The sequence below is a fragment of the Myotis daubentonii genome, chromosome 5 (assembly GCF_963259705.1).
Source record: "Myotis daubentonii chromosome 5, mMyoDau2.1, whole genome shotgun sequence".
NCBI classification, from domain to species: domain Eukaryota; kingdom Metazoa; phylum Chordata; class Mammalia; order Chiroptera; family Vespertilionidae; genus Myotis; species Myotis daubentonii.
In genome coordinates, this window is record NC_081844.1 from 48,950,083 (window position 1) to 48,970,482 (window position 20,400).

The following is a 20,400-nucleotide window of genomic DNA, read 5'->3' on the forward strand; positions in this document are numbered from 1 at the left end:
GAAACATCAATGATGAGAGAGAACCATTGATTGGCTGCCTCCTGGTTGGAAATTCAACCAGTATGGGTGCATGGAACTATGCTCAACCGACTAAGCCACACTGGCCAGAGCTACTTAAATCTTTCTCTCACCTAAATCTGTTTCTCCTTTCTGGGTTTCTTATTTCTATTAATAATGTTATGTTTGAGACCTTTCCTGCCTGTCTTTTTTTATGATCCATATTTATTTTTCATTTCAAGTATGATTCTTTAACATGCCCCATTTTATAATATATACTTTCAATGTAATTGCCTTAAAGACCTCCATTACATTGCTGCAATAGCTTCCCGATTGATACCTTGTCCTCTAATCCCCCATTTCTCCTGTCAAATTTTCATTCCATTAAAAGATAATAAACTTGTTCGGCCTGTGTGGCTTAGTGCTGTAGACACAGGAACCAAGAGGTTCCTGGTCATTTCCTGGTAGGGGCACATGACTAGGTTACTGGCTCAATCCCCAGTAGAGGGGTGTGCAAGAGCCAGTCGATCCATGATGTTCCTCTCTCATCAATGTCTCCATCTCTCTATCCCTCTTCCTTCCTCTCTATCTTAAAAAAATAAACAATAAAAACATATTTTAAAATAATGAATTTTAAAAGTGTTTTCATTGCCATTTCCTTTTCTTTAAAGTTATTGTTGAGTCCCTATTGTCTGGATTATGTCCAAATTGTTTAAATTGGTTTCACTCTTTACTTCCCTCCTTCACTCCCTCCAAAAGCTGTTCAGAACCTACTTTTCTTGCTTTATTTATATTGTCTTCTTTACATAAATATTTACTTCCTCCTGTCACTTTGTTCTAGGACTATACCACATATTATCCCTATTCTTGGTTTTACACTTTTTTCTCATTTAATGACCTTCATTTCTATCACAAAATTATCACCAGATAACTTTATAGGGAAAAATATCACTTTTTGCTACACCTTACTCTTAAAAAGAGTGGTCATTAAAAATGTACTCTTTGATATTAGACCTTCTTTATAGAGAAGTTATGTCATTATTTTGTTATAGTTTTTCTAAGCTTTTACACATTATTGCTGAAAGCATTATTTGCAATACACATTTACCAGGGTGTGCATAAAATAGTGCTGTTGCCCTGCATGGTAACTTTTACTCTCTTTCCCTTCATTCTCAAAAAAGGAAATGTCTACCTCAGAAAATATAACACTGCATCTGCTTTTTTCAAAGAATCACAAATGTCAGTGTTTTATTACAATGTTTTTAAAAAAATGACTCAATATCTGTTTGGTTAATGGTATAAGGATATGGAAAGGAAAAGATTTTCCTTTGAGTTTCCTTTTGATATTCCATTCTGATACTCATTACTTTAATACACACGAAGGGATTCTAAAGAAATAGAGACTTGAAAAATGATAAGTTCCTTGCTTTAAACATTGAATACGAAGAGAAATTGCAACTTAGAATTGTTTATAAAAAGGCAAACTAAATTGTCTTTTCTTATTTGATCTCACTTCACATGCTTTCTACTCCATCCCATCACTTTCAAAATAATGGGGAGCACCAGCATGTGTTTGAATCAATGGGAGAACACACAAAACATTGGTATGCACATGAAAGCATTGACTGAACTCTCAAAGTTTAAAAGGTAAGAAGTTTATTCTCCTTTTATCAAGCAATGTCTATAGATGGAGCATCCACATGGTGTAAGCTACCAAAGAAGGATGGGTGAGACAGACTTACATTAAATCATTAGGAACAGACACTTAATATGGTTCAGGTTCACAAGGGAGGAAATTGCTAGAAAGGAAAGCAGATAAGTAGAAACATAAGCTGATTTTGTTGTTTATTAAATCTACCTCCCATAATGTTTCCTTAAGCTAAGAAGAAATCTACTGTATCACACAGTTCAGGATGCTATATACACATAAGATATTACACACTATAAAATTTCAGGTTTCTAAGCAGTTTTACACAATTTAAACTTGAGTAAAATTTGTATTTAAAAAAGACCTTATTGGATTACCTTCAGTATATGGAGGTCATTTCAACAGCCCATTAGCATTTTTAGCAGCAACAAAGCAAAAGTAAGTAAAAGGTTCTCAAAACATGTAAGCTATTACTTTAAGCCTAGATAATGATCTGCTTATTTCAATAAACCAACTCTCTAGTTTTAATCCACTTCTACTGGCCTTATTTTTACCTTTAAAAATGGATTTTTTATTTTTATTTTTTTACTTCTATGCAGTGCCTCAAATAAGATTAGTTAGGTTCTGAACTACAGCACAGAATTAGTGAGTGGGTCATTTAAGGGTGACGTAGGAGTTTAACAGAAGTCACTTAGGAAAGTTGTTAAAGAATGAAGTTTTTGATGGGTTATATGTAAATAGTAAAGGCAATGGTGACATACATTTTTACTCACCACTGTGGAGTTATCCCCTCATTTCCAATTTTTAAACTAATTCTCCTAAAATACTAATATTCATCAGTTCTCTAGCCAGCTTTTTACTCTCTGGTGTTAATTTTCCTACATGTTTTACTCTAAGCAGACAAAAATAATGCTTCTTCTTTAAGAAATGAGAGTTCCTGCTGATGCAACACTGGACTACATGAAAAAAAATCTATTTTACTATTAATAAACGTTTGTAAGCAGTTGACATCCCAGACAAACTTGCACTATGAACATAATGCACTCTAGTAATTGAAAGCAAGATGAGTAGAGAATACATTGCAAACATTTTACCATAATGATTTTTTTTTCCTCCTTCCTTCCCCATTTTCCATAGCAAGCTGCAGATTATACAGTGAGTGTCAAATAGAGTTTTGTCACCTGTATAGAACCTAAGGCTGACTTTTGCCTCCAAATGAAATTCCATTAAACAAATAACTGAAGGCAGGATTTAGTGCAAGAGATGTTAAACATTTCTCTTTTAATGACAAGAGATTTATAGTGATGAGTGTTCCGTATGCAGCTTTTACCCTTCCTTTCCCTCTTGTGACATTCCCTCAAGGCACAAAAGATTTTAAACAGTGAATGGGACAGAGTATTTTAAGAATTTTAAGTTTCCCCAATACCTTTTATTTCTGGTATAAGCATACCAAAAAAGGACAGAAGAAAAACAGATAAACCACCCTTAACATAAAATGGGGCTGAAAGTCATTTGAAATTCCCTGCAGTTGAGTTATTTTTTTAAGTAGTTAAATTCCTATTTTGTTGGCTTAAAACATAATCATAGATTTGAGTCTTGTGATTAATATATTTTCTTATTAAATAATGTGTTAAAAATTTCTAATCAACTGATATGACTAATTGTGTATTCCCCCCCCCCAAAAAAAAAATCCATTTTGTTTGGGACAATCGAGTTAACTTGAGTATGAGTAGGAGATAAACTTGAAAAAATTAAACTGTAAATTTAAACAATGACTTAAGTGCAATGTACTGGAAAACTCTTCATTCAATAATTATCTAATAGGGCTCCTAGGCATCTCCAACCCAAATAACTGTATTTCCTTTTCCAACTTCAGTGATCTCACAGTTTAGCTTATTGAGTCGTCCATCTAGTATAAAGAGAGAGTCCTTGGAAGGTGTCATCAGGTATTGCCCAAACAAGCCACTGTCCTGGATTTGCCTGTTCTTCCGGTTCCAGGGCCACTCTTCGGCCTTGAGTGGCTCCTTCAGGCTCTTTATCATCTTGACCTTTCCAGAGGAGAGCTCCACAAAGAGGACGTCTGTCTGAGTGCCGGAGCTCCCGTAGATGTTGTACTGATGGGCTTCTGTAAAGGACGGCTGAAAGGCCAGGTCAGATATGTGCAGATTCGTGTGAATATCAAAAGCCTCCTGGATTTCGCCTCTGATGGTAATGTACTGGACCCTCACAAGACCTTTCACGTCATTAATGCTGACAAGATAGTGTCCATCTGGAGACACATAGGGAGTGCCCGTCACATCACTATTGAATCCAATGACTGAGTCGGTTACACTGTCCACTATGAGCTGTGGCGGAATTGCTCCGGTGCTGTCTGGCTTGCAGCCAACGAAGTAGTATCCTCCCAGGTGTGTATATGCCAGCGATTGAGGAACACACTTATAAATCTTCAAGTTAATTGTCTTGATGTATGACATGGTCTCAAGGTCAATTTTTTGTAGCGCAGCTTCATCTTTATGAAGAATAAATCCAAACCTGAAAAAAGAAAAACTGAAGTTAGTCAGGAAAATGAAGACTGGCTACCATGAAAAGAAGCATCGTGGACAGTGGGAAGGGCCATCACAAGTCCAGGTGTTCACTGCCAGGCTGTGCAGCAATTTGTTTCTTAATTGTCTCCGAGTTCACCTTTAAATTGTGCTTCCATCCTCCTTACTCTAGGCCATTACAGCCAAACAATTATAATCCATGCTGTAGAAACCAAAATAATGAAAAGTAGTATATCTAGTTAATTGCAACAAAAGAGGCTAAAAAAAGTAAATGTTATTTTGTATGTCTCTAGACCTTTGATATTGAACAAGCTTGGTTAACTGCGATAAAAGGCTTGACTATATATCTATTTCACTCCATTTACTCCTTATGATCTCCTAGTAACTCTGACACATAACTATTTAAATAATTATCTGTATCTTTTGCATTTTAATTAACCTCAAAGGACTATGTTAATAGATGTGGATTTATTATTTTTTGATACAGAACTATTAGATCTGTATATTACATTTTAGAATCACCTTGATCACCTCTATGATCTTAACACTTGTTTTATTATACACTTTAAATACTAGTTACATTTTTCACCCTTGCCATGTTTATATTGTTATTGTTTTTAATGATATACCTGCATTGAATTGGTTGTCTTATATTGAACAATAATGAACTTTGGAGATTTGGGGCATTTTTCTATCAAATTCAATTAAAAATTAAATAATTAAAAATGTTTTTGAGGACATCTTTAATTGCATTAATGCTTTTACAAGTGTTTCTTCTGAATACTGGCTGAAATGATCAAAATCCCTATGGCAAGGGTAAACATATTTTGAAACCCTTACCTATACCATTGGTGGCTTCCTACCAAAAATAAGTAAGTTAAATAAGATAAAATAAGATAGAAACTACTATGCAATATTATATACAAATTACATATTGGCCACTAGAAATGTGAAGGGCTTTTATTTTTATTAGTAATATTGAGTAAAGCACTTTCTAATCATATTCAAAATATATAAAATATATTTAATTTTTTAAAAAAAATTATCCTTTATTAAGATGTCATATATGTACTGAGCAACTGCTCAACACATAGCACTGGGAATATATTGAAGAACAACATAATTCCCCTGCTTATAATGAGTAGAAATTTTGAGTGATAAAAATTGAAAACTGTTAGTGACTAATGCTTAATTATAGCATTATGCTATACTACTACTTAATTTAGTAACTATTATTTTTTCCATATTTACTTGCAGTATTTTAAAATGCCATTTACTATTTCTGGCTTATATCTGGAACTTACTCTTTTCCTGTGTCCTTAATAACTGTGTGTCTTCAGTGAGCATAGCTCATACCATAAGTATTAAAGATAAAATTTTGTCCTGATGACAACGGAATGAAGAAACATATTAACAATTACTTCTAAATGTTCCCATTGAAGTATTAATGCACACTGAAGGTTATAAATGCTACCTAAATATTAAAGAATTTAAGAAAAAATTCAAACTGAAAACTGAATCCCATTCTTTCTGTCAGCATCAAGAAACATAAAATCCTAAATATCATTATCTCCTCTCATACTTGTATTAATAAATAATTAACTCTGGCTATGGAAAATGAATGCTATCCCATCAATGAATGGACAGTCATTACAAATTTGTAGGTGTGTAGATATATGATTGTGTCTATCATTTATGAAATTATGAATTATGATCAAATATATTGTCTTTTTTCTGTTATACATTGTAAATGTGCTCAGAGGCACAAGCAGTAATATGCACATTTAATAAAAGCAATAAGCCAATCAAGTTTTGGCATTTCAGTTCTCCTCTTAACCTTGAGTTTTCCAGTCCCTTTGGGCAATGGTTTTTGAATGCTAATGAGGAAGAATAAAGGAGACAAGCTCTAACTACTCTTGAACTATTTTAACTCTGATACTAAAGAATGCACTCAAGTGGTGATACAATCCAGCTTCTTTTGGAGGTAATTAAAATTTTAAAAATGGTCCCGTTAAAAATGCAAAAGCTACACGTGGGGTGATAAAATCACATCTACTTTGGTACAGGCACTGCCTGCTACTTTAGGACTGGAGATCTAGCTAATAGCCTGATGCACGAGAATGCCTTCAATTTTTCACCACTGATTTATTGGGTAGGAAGTGGTGTCTCTAATTCAAAATTTCCCTCTAGTACAGATTGATATTCGGAAATCTCCCACTGTTCATTAGTCTGTGATTAATATTTACAGGGCTCTCAACTTTCATGCCTGCTTAGTATAATAAAATTCTGCATAGTACAAAGTTTAACATAGTTTGTCTAATATTTATCAGAATGTGTATAAGAGGTTGCAGATTAAGAGATGTGAGTTAAAAGTTATTCTTGAAATCATTTTACTAGAAAAAAAATCTCAAGTAATGAAGTGTGACTGTCACTCGGGTGGCATTGCTTGGATTTGTTGCTAGATTTGGTGAGCAGGGTGATAGCATTTTTTCCTCCAATTATTTTCTTTTTCTGAATGCTTAGGGAAAAAAAATGTTGTAGACAATTAAACAGACATAAGCAGAGCAAGGATGATGGGCCAGGTACAGAAGGTCTTCAGTATGGAAAGCCGAGGTACCTAGCAAGGGACAATCAATGGTTGGGTGAGGCCTCGCCTCAGGGTGACCTTTCCTCCCCTAGCACCTAGCATATCACTGGTCATTAGGTTTGGACCCCCTGACTTTTCCTCCCTAGAGAAAACATCCAGGCCTCAGTTCCATTTCAGCTCCAGGCCCAGACGGCAACACAACCAGCCAAGGCTGAGGTCAGGACCAGCTGTAATAAATAATGACTCCCTGCCCGGGGGCTGATCAATCACTCAGTGGAGACCACAACCTGAAAGGACACATGAGGAAAGCTGCTGAATAATCTATTAAGACCTTCCCCTGGGACTTCCCCTAAAATCTCCACCCTAAAAACTCTTAGGATTGAAGATCCAGTGGCTCTCCCTCCAGGAGGCACAACTGTGTTTTCCCCTGACCCCTCTGCCTCCCTGCCCCAGGCACGCTTCCATTAGCTTCCTTACTCCCACGCTCTAAGGGGCCTCCTTTACCTCTATATCTTGTTTCCTAAGCCCATTTCTTCTACCCCTAATTTACCAAATAAATGTTCTCTTTTTGTTGGGTTGGGTCTTGGATCTGAATTCTTTCCTGGACAGAACACAAGTGCCGAGAGGTTGCTGAACCCAGGTTTGGTCTGACCCCTCCCACCAGTCAGACCCCTAGTGTCTCTCCCACCACCTACAGCAAAAATAGTTTATTATAAAGTTTATAAAAAGGCTCAAATTTAATTACTCTTTTCATAGTCAACATACATTTACTCTCATGAGAATCTGAAATGATTCATACACAGAGAACTTGTTTTTGATGAAGTAAAGGCTTTCAATCTAGGTTGATTTAGTTTCATGATCCAGTTTTTTTAGTTTGTTTTTAATTGGTTTTTTTGTTTGTTTGTTTTTGAGAGAGAGAGAGAGAGAGAGAGAGAGGGGAAGGAGGAGGGATAAAGAGATAGGAACATCAATGATGAGAGAGAATCTTTGATTGTGTGCCTCCTCACACCCCACACTAGGGACCCAGCCCCCAACACAGGCATGTGCCCTGACTGGGAATGGGACTGTGGCCTCCTGGTTCTTAGGTCAATGCTTGACCACTGAGCCACGTCGGCCAGGCATTTTTTAAATATATGTGACCTTACATAATGTCCTTGACTTCCATGAGTTTCTATTTTCTCATCAGCAGGAGGAGGATAACAAGACAAGCTTGCTTCGAGGATGAGAGTAAATGTATGTTGACTATCAGCCAAATAGTAGATCCTCAATAAATAAAACTTGTCACTGCTTTATACCTTAAGTAGTAGTGTGGTAAGCAGTTAGACAGAATGAACAGAGCAAGGGTGATGGGCCAGGTACTGAAGGTCACCAGGGTGAAAAGCCCTAGATGCCTAGCAGGGGATCACTGTAGGGGAAGCACCTCACCCCCTAGGCCAGTGATGGCGAACCTATGACACGCATGTCAGAGGTGACACGCGAACTCATTTTTTTGGTTGATTTTTCTTTGTTAAATGGCATTTAAATATATAAAATGAATATTAAAAATATGTCTTTGTTTTACTATGGTTGCAAAGATCAAAAAATTTCTATATGTGACACGGCACCAGAGTTAAGTTAGGGTTTTTCAAAATGCTGACACACCGAGCTCAAAAGGTTCGCCATCACTGCCCTAGGCTGACCTTTCCTCCCTTAGCATATCTCTGGTCATGTGGTTTAGACCCCCCGGACTGTTCCTCCCTAGAAATAACATGGAGGCCTCGGATGTATTTCAGCTCCTGGTCCAGAGAAAGCAGCAAAACCAGACAACTGACCCCCTCGGCTGACCTCAGAACCAGGTGCATTGAATAATGACCCCTGTCCTGGTGCTGACCAGTCAATCAGTGGAGACCTAGACCCTGAAAGGGCACACCTGGAAAGCTGCTGAATATTCTACTGAGATCTTCTCCAGGGTCCTCCCCGAACATCTCCACCCTTAGAACCCTTAGCATGGGGACCCCTCACACGCTCCCTCTCCTGGAAGCGTGCCCAAGCCTTTCCCTTCCCGGCTACATCACCTCTCCCTTCCTCACTCCTCAGCTTCCAGGGTCCCTCCTTTACCTCTAGAACTTGTTTCCCAAGCCCATTTCTTCTATGAATTACCTCTTCTATGTGATTTTCCAAATCAATATTCACTTAGTACCGAGGTTGCTGAACTCAGGTCTGGTCTGACCCCACCAGTCAGACACCTGATGCTGTCCCCACTGCCCACAACAGTACCATTTCCCCATTATGAACCAAATAAAATATTCCCTATGTTACAACCATGGGCATATTATTATTATAATCCATGGATGGGAAAAAATTACCATTTTTTCTTATTAGCTAGTATTCCCGCAATGTTAAAAATAAACATATAGTGTTACTCAAATGTGGCTGCCTTTTCCCATTCCTAAATGCAACATTAGTCAATAGAATTCACTTATTTTAAAATTTTGCTCTCACTTGTGACAACAGGATCTATGCTCTGTCCACATCTTAGCCAATGATCAAATCTCCCACAGTGTTAGTGTTATAGAATAGTAACAACTAGGAAAATTCCAAAACAAGCTGAACAGGGAAATTGAGACTGATAGTTAAACAGCAGGTTGCAGCCACCTAGTAAATCCTATCTTCCCTAAACCAAGGATACTTAAGAGTAAATGGTTTATACTTCTTCTCCCCAACCAGAGGATCAATAGCTTAAATCACCCTACCCAGGGATAGAAAACAGGAATCTAATCGAGAGCCATTTGACAGCCACACCCAAGGGCAGATAAATTAAGAGAATAAATCTCATTTTGGTATATCAGCATAAAGCTGGTGAATATTCTATTGCTCTGCCCCCAAGACCTCCCCTACTAGTAAATGCCCAGCCTTTAAAACTACTGAAAATTAAGGTCCCTGTGTGTTCTCCCGCCCCGCAGGGAGCATACCCATGCCATTCCCTTCCCCTGCTCCTTCCTCCTACAGCATATAACCCCGAACTGCTACAGGACCTCATGCGACTTGCAACCAGAAGAGCAATGGGCAGTAGTAGCTCATTCCAGGCTAACACCCTGAACCTGTGCCCAAAGCCCCTTTTTTTTCCTGACTTAGGCTCTCCTGTTGCTTATTCTTTTTAAAAAAAATATATTTTCATTGATTTCAGATAGGAAGGGAGAGGAAGAGATAGAAACATCAACAATGAGAGAGAATCACGGATCAGCTGCCTCCTGCACGTCCTATTACTTATTCTATGCTCTTCCTTATTTCACTGTCCTAAGTATATTTTTGCTGTGGTCAATAAATTCTTGCTTGCTTTTCTAAACACTTTCTCTTTTGATTGAAATCTTTCCTTCAAGAAGACAAGAACCGAGGTCTCATGTCTCGCCCATAACACTCTCACTTAGTCCCCAGATGGGTCTGGTCACACAGAGTCCCCAGTTTTCCAGTCACTGTCACCCCAAGGCATCTGCCATATTGTTCCACCCCTGTTCTGCTTTCAAATATATCACCTGATATGCTAATGAAGGAATCTCATAATTGCATTCAATGACCTTTATGATACCCCAAAGGTTGGAGTGAAAGAACCCTGTAAGATTTGCAGAATAACAACTATTTTATCTCTTGAGTCTTAATGTAATACTGCCTGCCCCCAGGGTCCCCCATAGATTCTTACCGGTGAGTTTTCATTACCACTGACTTTTAATATTTAACCACTGAGGGTCAATCCCCATATTAGAAGCTGGGGCAGGTGCCATGTGCTACTTCTCCATTCCTACATTATTTCTTAATTCAAATCCTATCATCTGCACTTCCCCAGATTTTAAAACAAGTCTTTCCACGTATATTAATGGATGCAAATGGGAAGTAGTGAGTGGAGATTGGGTGTATTTGAGCATAGGATTAGCCGACACTCTATCCTGTTATAAAAACAACATTGCTGCAATCTACATCTAAAAAACATTTCCCCAAGCATTTCTTATGTCTCACTTGTAGAAACCATATTCTTTGAAATAAAATTCCAGAAAAAAGAATATGAACAACCTAAGGAATTAGTTGTATTGAAATATCACTTGTGAAAATCTATATTCAAATCTAGGGTCAAGTAGTTAGTGTTTCATAAATAACAGTGGGAAGGATTATTAATATCTTGTTTTACTAATTGCATTATAAGTATCTTGTTTTTCCAATTGGAAGATACATGCTAATTGGGTAACAAATTAAAATTATAACCCCCACACACATTAGTACTATATAAACCCACACATACAATGGGCTCTTGAAATGGCATCTTCCACTGTGTTATAGCTGACAGAGTTTTCATAGACACAAACCATAAATCTGACATGAGCCATCATTCACTAGTTTATGAATCCCTTTATATTTAGTTGTTTTCTATTATCCTGGACTGACCCTTGTAAGATTGAATGCTGTTCCTACTCAAGTACCAGAGGATTTAGTTTTATCTGAACTTCACATAAATAGCTCAGTAAAACATACCTGTTCATAAAGAGTGGTCACATCCATACACAGGAGAGGGGCAGCCCAGAGAAACAGAATTGACACATTTAGTAAAGATTTAAACTTAGAGCAAGGACACTTTCTGAATAGTCTTAATGCTTAGATGTGTTTGAGAAATGATAGTACTTGGATGTTTTCTCTTTTCAAACATAGGTTGAAAAAGCTACGATGTCAGAGGACACCCTCTTACCTGACTTTTATATTATAGAAATTCTATATTAAAGATTTTAGCTACATTACTTCTTTCTTACTTTCATTTTTAGATTTATTTTTTCTAAATAAAAATAAAAAAGAAGGAGAATGTGTTTGTGAACACTAAATTCCCTAAGTTCTCCCATTTTGGTATCCTATCCCTTTGATATGTGGGGACTTTGTTTCTTATAGAGAAAATTGAGGCATGAAGGCATAGTTTAATTATAGTATATTCAGAATGTCTAATTGCTTTACAGAATTAATATAGTGTCCAAAGCTCTGTCCCTTCTAGTGATTAACTGCACATACAGAAAAGCAGATTAAGAATTCTGTACACACCATATACATATACCCTGACTGTCAATGGTTCCACATAAGATTTTTTCCACTTTACAATGGTACAAACCACATGCACTCGGTAGAAACCATACTTTGATTTTGAATTTGGATCTTTTCCGGGCTAACAACATGTGGTATGACACTCCTCGGTGCTGGGCAGCTACAGTGAAACGCAGATTCCAATCGGCTGTGCAGTTACAAGGGTAAACAACCAGTGCTCTATTGTGCAGTGTTAAATGCATTTTTGACTGATGACATTTTGAACTTTTAATGGATTTATCCAGGTATAATCCCATTGTAAGTCGAGGAGCATCTGTTTACAACCAACCATATTTCAAATACCAAAGTTCTTTATCTCTTTTCAAAGAGTGTAAGAGCTTAGGGAAAAGACTGACAACTATGCCTTAAAATGCCATTTAAAAAACTGGTTGCTCTTTTTAACTTAGTTTTCAGATTCATGAAAATCTGAAAATATCAGCCTCCCTGATCTCACCCATTTTTCTGATTAGGCTGTGTTTTATCAAGAAGTAGATAAGTGAATCAGAGGTCATGTAGCAGAAACAGAGTTAGTCAGTAGAAGAATGGAAAATAATTTGAGTACTGAGGTGGACAGAGGAAATGAAGGTAAAACATAGGCAAGGACAAATTTGAATCTATTAATTGCTCAGAAATATTATCTAAGTGTCCATTGTATACCTGCAAAACAGAAATAATGGATGAAGAAAAATTTCTATAAGGAACCAGGTTTGGCATGAATTGGATTCTATGTGACAAAATTCAGTAATTATTCACAACCTAGTATGTTCAGTGTACTTTGTAAAACCTTATAAAGGAAGTGGAAAGGGAATAAAAAATCCCTACTCTTAAGGTAATTACAATCAAGTAGTGGGTACCTATAATTGGATACCCTGACTTTTAAAGAATGTTTAGAGAACATCTTCAAAGATTAGAGAAGTGATGGTTATAGCTACATCCCTATTTTAGCTACTAGTTCACATTTTGTTATGCTAAGCTTTCACTTGAAGACAGAGCTTATATTAGTCTGGATCCAGAAAGAAAATAAATTCCAATTAGAATGAGTCAAAGAGGATACAATAAAAAGACTGTTTACAGAGAAATAGGAATTGTTCGCAAGGGATAGTGCTGTAATATGAGGAAAGTAATAATAAGGCTGTTGTCCCTGCTGTGCCCTGGGAGGAAGGAGCTACGCCGGGAGGTGTCTCTTAGGAGGAGCTATGATGTTTGATCTCAAGAAACAGTTAGTCTCCCATAAATCAGCAGGCAAGTTGGGGGATGGGGTTTATAGATGCCAGTCCCATTTTCCTTCATCATACAAATCTCTAGTCAGGCTTCTCATTGCCAAACCAACCAGAAGCCATATTACTCAGCTCTCTGGGACAGCAAGCATGGTAGAGAAGGGTGTAGTGTGAATCTGGGGATAAAATTCAAAACATCAAGAACAGATTTCCCTGGCCAAAAAGTCTGAATATCTCAAGTCTACTGAATATACAAAGATATGTGGAGTGAGGGTTATAAAATACACATTTAGTTTCTAATTGGGATCATTTGACACTTCATAAAGAAAAATTGTGTACTTACATGCTGGAAAAAGGAAAATTCTTGATTATTTATTTATTTATTTATTTATTTATTTACTAGAGGCCTGGTGCACAAATTCGTGCACCAGTGGGGTCCCTCAGCCTAGTCTGCAGGATTGGGCTGAAACTGGTTCTCTGACATCCCCTGGGGGGTCCCAGAGTGCAAGAGGGTGCAGGCCAGGCCGAGGGACCCCACTGGTGCATGATCAGGGCCAGGGAGGGATGCAGGAGGTTGGCCAGCTGGGGAGGGACTGCAGGAGGGCTCCAGGGCTTGTCAGGCCCATCTTGTTTAATCCTGATCAGCCAGACCCCAGCAGCAAGCTAACCTACTGGTCAGAGTCTCTGCCCCCTGGTGGCCAGTGCATATCATAGCAAGCAGTTGAGCGGCCTTAGCATGTCATTAGCATATTACTCTTTGATTGGTTGAATGGACAACTGGGCGACCAGACACTTAGTATATTAGGCTTTTATTACATAGGATTTTTACCTGAGATAAATTTTTCTTTAAATAGCATTTTCTTACTTCTGGTAAAATATTTTAAATAACTGCTATGTAGTGAATATTTATACCCTCTCTCCTCCTCATGCCAAATGTATATATTGAAGTCCTAAAGCGCAATGTGATGGTATTTGAGGTGGGCCCTTTGGGAGGAAATTAGACCATAAGGGTAAAGCCCTCATGAATGAGATTAGTGCCTTTATAAAAAGAGAAGTGAGAGAGGTTATCACACTCCCTCTGCAATGTCAGGAGACAGCAAGAAAACGGCAGTGTGCAAGCAAGGATGAGGGTCCTCATAGTACCCCACGTGCTGGCCACTGATCTCTGACATCTAGCCTCCACTTAAAACAAATTTCTGTTGTTTTAGGCACACAGTCTAAGGTCTTTTGTTAAAACAGGCTGAACTGATTAAAACAGAAACTGGTACCAGAAGTGGGGGGCTGCTGTAAGAACCATCTCAAAGTGCGGAAGCAGTTTAGAGCTGGGTAAGAGGTAGAGGCTGAAAGGGTTTGGAGGTGCATGCTAGAAAAAGCCAATTTTTCCATGCAGGAGCCACTCAAGGCAATCCTGGTGAGGGCTCGGAAATAAAAGGGGAGAGCTGGAAAGAAAGCCTCCATCTTCTTAGAGAACACACAAGTAATCATGGCCAGAATGTTGAAATAGGGATGGTAACGTCCAATGTGATGAGATCTCAGATGATTATGAGGAATCTGTTATTGTAAACTCGAGGAAAGGCCATTCCTTGTTATAAAGTGGCAAAGAACTTGGTTGAATTGTATGAGTTTTCTAGAGTTTTATGGAAAATAGGACTTGGGAAGAATGAAACTGGATATTCAGCTGAGGAGATTTGCAAGCAAAGAGTTGAAGGAGTGGTTTGGTTCCTCCGGGCTGCTTATCATGTAATGCAAGAAAAGAGAAATGAATCGAAGAAGAGACTGTTAAGCAAAAAAGACACAGAATAGAAATATTTGAAAAAATGTCTAAGGTTGCTATACAAAACTTTCCTACAAGGTGGACTGCAGCATTCTAAATGCCAAAGCTAGCCTCTGCTTGTCCCACGTTTGCTTACATCTCATTGACATAAAGGACTCAGGAGGCCAATCCTAACGTCAACCTGGAAGGAGACTACACAGAGGCATTGATGCTGGGAGATACTACAGTATTGGTAGAACAGAATAAAGATTTCATTAGCAGACTCATGTCATACATGACAATAAAAAATGTAAAATTAAAAAAAGTATTCTACATCAGTAGAAAAAGTATAGACTACATAATATATTATATTGAGGTAATCAGCTATCTAATAAGAAAAAAAATATTTGTATAACTCATTTGTTACACAAAATAATATCTAGATAGATGAAAGTATTCAAATTATAATAATATTAAAAGTCAGCATGAAATAAATGTATTATAACAATATTATAACATTAGTATTTAAATATTGGGAAAGGTGAGACCTTTTAAGCAAGATACCGTGTTGTGTAAGTTAAAGGTAAAGCTTGATTAAAGGTGAGTACACTTTAAAAATAAAGAATGATTAATGCAATCTACAGAATGAACAGAAATAGAATACAAAGAGATCAATAGTCTTACTGTAAAATAAATTACTAAAATAAGAAAAACAGAGGAACTGAAAAAAAAAAATTAGCAAGCAAACCCATGGCTATTCCTTACATGAGGGGAGCATTAATGGCCTATGAACATCAAAAGATTCAAAACTTCACAAATGAGTAGGTGAAAATAAATTAAAGCTTAAAAATGAGTTATTTATTTTTACCAATCTATTGGTAACAATAATAAAGTGTATTTAGATTAAATACTAGTAAGGATGTGATTAAATATGTTCTCTTACACACTACTGATGAAAGCATAATTGTTTTAGGCTTTTTGTTAGAATAATTTGTTATTATCTCTGAAATCAAAATATGATTCTGATTTAATGAAGCAATTATATCTTGCAGTATCTGCCCTTAATCAATGCTCATAAAATAAATACAAAGTAGCATGCACAAGGATATTCATTCAGCACTGACTATGAAACATCCACCAAGTGAAATTTCATAGTGCAGTTATAAAAATGACAATGTGTTAGTAGTGATACAGAGATATCTCCCAAACTGTTCATTTTAATTTAATTTTTTAAATATATTTTTATTGCTTTCGGTGAGGGAGAAGGAGAAAGAGAGAGAGAGAAATGATGACAGAGAATCATTGATCAGCTGCCTAAATATCAAAACATTGACTAAGCTAAAACTAATTAGCAGCAAAAAAGGGTAAAACTTGCTGACAAAATCTAACTCAATATAGCACTGATGATATAAATTTTTCCCTGCCTTGTGGCATATTTGAATAGGAGTTTTACAACATCCTCAGTCCATCTTTAATTTTGGTTAACGGTTAAAAATAAAATAAAACATAAACATCTCATAGAAGACCATAATAGTCATTTGATGTAGAAACATAACAAAACAAAACTATCTAATTTAGGTTATTTACCTGAAAGAATTAAAAATAGAAATACATATTCAATGTATGCATTTACAAATTCTCTGAGTCTACTATAAGCTAAGAGCTATACTTCTAGACTCCTTGGTATAATTTCAGTGTTTAGTTCAACGGGGTAATTTATGTATCATGGTACTATAAGTCAGGTGTTTTTAATCTTTTCACCCCACATTTATACATGAAGACAACCTAGATAATTGTCTAATATATCTAGAATTCATTAGTTAAGCTCATTAAAAAGGAAAGAGAAAAGTGTTTCAGGTGAGGAAGCAATAAAAGCAAGAATGAATTCAGAAAACAAATAAAAAAGGAGAATAACAACACACTAGCATTTCCAGAAAAACATTAACTGAAAATTATTTTTTTTTCTGCATCTGGAAAAAATTAACAGTCCTATTATTTCCTTCTTTTAAGTACTGATATGAATTCTAATGTCAAGCAAGAATATTCCAATGCAGGTTCCTAATGATTGGAAAATGAAAAGGTGTGTTTTGCAATCAGGGGATTTGAGTACTGGTCTCCTATGTACTAGTTTGTGACATTTTCAATAAATTACTTTACCTGAGCCTTTGTTCTCTTCTTTGTTATATATTCTAATAATTCATTACCAGTGAAGATTAGGGAAATACATGTGTGAAACTCTGATATATTGTAGGTGCTTAGTAAATTATAGCTATTATCATTAATGATAATTACAAGATGGCAAGAAAACATATTAAAATTACAAATAATGCCAATATCAGTCACTGATTATTTTCTTTTTTAAAGAAATGAGATCATCTCCTTGAAAAAGAAACATGAACACATTTAAGAGCTATGATTTCCCCCTTCAACAGGTTTCTTGACTGTTCACTTCGTTCTCAGGCTCACATAGCTGTTTTGGCTTTAAAATAACTTCTCATCTTTTACCTACTCAAAAAGGTACATGTGGCATTATGGGGGCTAAATACTCAGCATTTCAGCATACTGGTGTTAATTTGTTTTGATATTATTCTTTATGTCTACAATGGGTGGTTGAGTGATGGATAACTAACAAACATCATTTCATTATTCAGAAAATTCAGCACCCGGATATTTAGAAATGCTGAATGGTGAAATATTTCTGCTTAGCACATTCAAGTATATGAGTCTATGTTTAAACATAATTCTACTAGTTTATGATTGATGAGCGTTTTGATGCCAATCTGTCAACATTAAAATATGGAATACTAAATTATTTTCTCTCAAGTCCAGTGACCTAGTGTAATACATACTTGTATTATTATTCTTCCAAGAGAAAAAATTTAAAGGTTCAACTGATAGTAAGGTCACTAAGTGCTGCTTTTTTCTTCTGATGACTATGAAAGATTAAGTGTATTGTCCGGTTGCTACGGCTAATTAAAATAAACAACAATTTAGAGAAGTGACAGTCAGTGACTTTTCACTTAACGCCCTAAACTGTCCTGTGCCATTAACAACTTAAGCTGTCATAATGTATTTCTCAGAAGCTTTTTCTGTTTTTTGTTTGTTTCTACTGAATATTTTACTGTCCTATTATTTGGTCATTTTATTTTAAATAGGATTGAAATTGTTACCTGTTCTTTTACCATGCCATAGTTTTAGTTCCTTACAAAGTGTGGGTTCATCAGCACTTTTAGTCTGAGTTAATTTCTGTGAGTTTCAAAAATAATCTATATGAAACTATACCCAATAGTGGTGCCCTTTCTAGTCTGCATAAATTGCCCATTTCCCAGATCTGGTTTCAAAAAAATTAAAATTACTTTTAATAGTCAGTACATTATACCAAAATCTAAACATGGACAGTATCTCTTAAATTCCAACAGTAGCTTAATTCTGAAGCAGCATATCTAGTAAATATTGATTTAATTGGTTTATTTGTAATGACTCGTGAATTTTGCTCAAAAAAACCAATAACTCTTAATGGTCATGCAAATTGAGTGAACTTCTCTGTCTTGTAATCAAGGTCATCCATAAAATAATGTGTGCCTTATTTCATACTATTTTTCAATAATGCTACCCTATACTCCAGCTACATTTATATGGTTACTAATTTCTCTAATATGTTTCACCCACTTTCAGCTTTTTGATTCCCTCTGTCAAGGTATTCAAAAAGTGGCCTACATACTAGAAATATGCCTCTGAATATGAAACAGTCACTGTTCTTAAAGAGTTCAGAGTCTAGGATTAATAATGTGCGCCTGGGCACTAGCTTCATATCCTACCACATACTGATGGTGTAGCCCTCAGTGATCTAGTTTTCTCATCTGTAAAATGGGAATAGCAATACAACTGCTCGAAAAGGTTTTGTGAGGACCGAATTAATTCATGTAACAAACATAACAGTTTATTGCACATATTCACTGTCATGTATGTTTGTTAAACAAATATTTTAAAAGTGACATTAATGAATACATGTTACTTTAATACAGTTTACTGAGTTTATTTCTAATTAGGCATGAAATTCCATTAAAAAATGGACAATTTACACAGACTATGAAAGTCTTCCTGGAGGAAATAAAGAAAATGTCAGGAAATGGCGGTCAGATGAAGAAGCAGGAAAACACATTTCAAATATAGGGAACCCAGTGAACAGCGCAGCCTGTGACAGTGAGTACAAGCTGCCTCAATTACACAAGTGCAGTGTGCGAAGCAGAGAAATGCCTCTCATTCTGTCCCTCAGCTCCTTGAGAGGCAAGGCGTGGGCTAGCAGAGCTGCAGTACTTGTGTCTACCAGAGACCTTTACACACACTCATCAGCTCATGCATTACTTCTGCGATCGCATCCTAAACTTCTCTCAAACACTCAGTCACATTTCAATCTACTTCATGCACAGCTTCCAGGACACCTACCTGCACACATAATCCCTCAAGAGTGGAGGAGACTGAAGGGCCTCAGTTGTTTGTTGCCAATGGCATTGAAGACACATTCCTGTTGCAGTGCTAGTCATATTTTTCACATTTTATGATCTCTATAGTTAGCCTCCTCTGTCTTTTATCTAAATCATATGTATATTTGCTTACACACAGGAAACTAATTGATGTTTTCTAACTGTAACATCTGTATTTTTGTTTAGCATTATTTAAATCTGGAAATTAAAAAAAAAAAAATGCAGTACAGAAAGCACCAAATCACAAAACAAAACTAAAATCCTCCTCGAGGAAAGATAAGTTACCAAATACCGATTCCATTCTTTTTAAAAATATATTTTTATTGGGTTAAGAAAGGGAAAGGGAGAGAGAACAACAATGATGCGAGAGAATTATTGATCAGCTGCCCCCTGCATGACCCCCACTGGGGATTGAGCCCACAACCTGGGCATATGCCTTGACTGGGAATCCAACCATGACTTCCTGGTTCATGGGTCAGTGCTCAATTACTGAGACAAGACAGCCGGGCAAATACTCATTCTAAATATCATGTCCCTGAAAAAACAAACAAACCTCACTGTCCTGAAGGTTCTGTCCTTGGACTTCTATAATAGCTTCCTAACTGTTCACCACCCCTGTTCGCTTAGAATATAATTTCCACAACACTACAGTGACATTTTCCCAATGAAAATCAAATCCAGCCCCATCTCTGATCTAAACCTTTAATCACTTCTATCACACAGAATAACAGCAACCGGCCTGAATTCTCCAAACTCATCTCCTACCTCAACAGCAGCAGCGGCCTCCATGCTGCTCCTCAAACACGCCAGAGAATTTCTAGTCAGTAACTTTGCACTCACAGTTGCCTCTACCTAAAATGCTTATCTTGAAATTAGAGGCTTAATCCTGAACTCTGCAATCTAATTCAAGAACGACTTGGTAAGGTTCTGCTCACCTCCAGTGGGCTTTTCTTTGTTTGATGTATAGTTTTCATATTTCATTCTCTATATCAGTGTCCATGAATTCCTCCTTTGAAGGATTACTGAGATCACTATACATGCTATACATAAAATGCATAGTCGACTGCCCAGCGCAAAAGA

General features: G+C 36.6%; 1 protein-coding gene across 4 annotated transcripts in view; it reads right to left on the bottom strand.

Moving 5' to 3' along the window:
* Positions 1-1,636: 1,636 nt before the first annotated feature.
* FSTL5 (follistatin like 5) overlaps positions 1,637-20,400 on the bottom strand; it is a 596,568-nt gene continuing 577,804 nt past the window's right edge. For all 4 annotated transcript variants that reach the window (XM_059697754.1, XM_059697753.1, XM_059697752.1 and 1 more), the window contains one exon: positions 1,637-4,177. In XM_059697754.1, the coding sequence (XP_059553737.1) occupies positions 3,475-4,177 (703 nt within the window). In that variant the 3' untranslated portion in view covers positions 1,637-3,474. The remainder of the gene's footprint in view (positions 4,178-20,400) is intronic.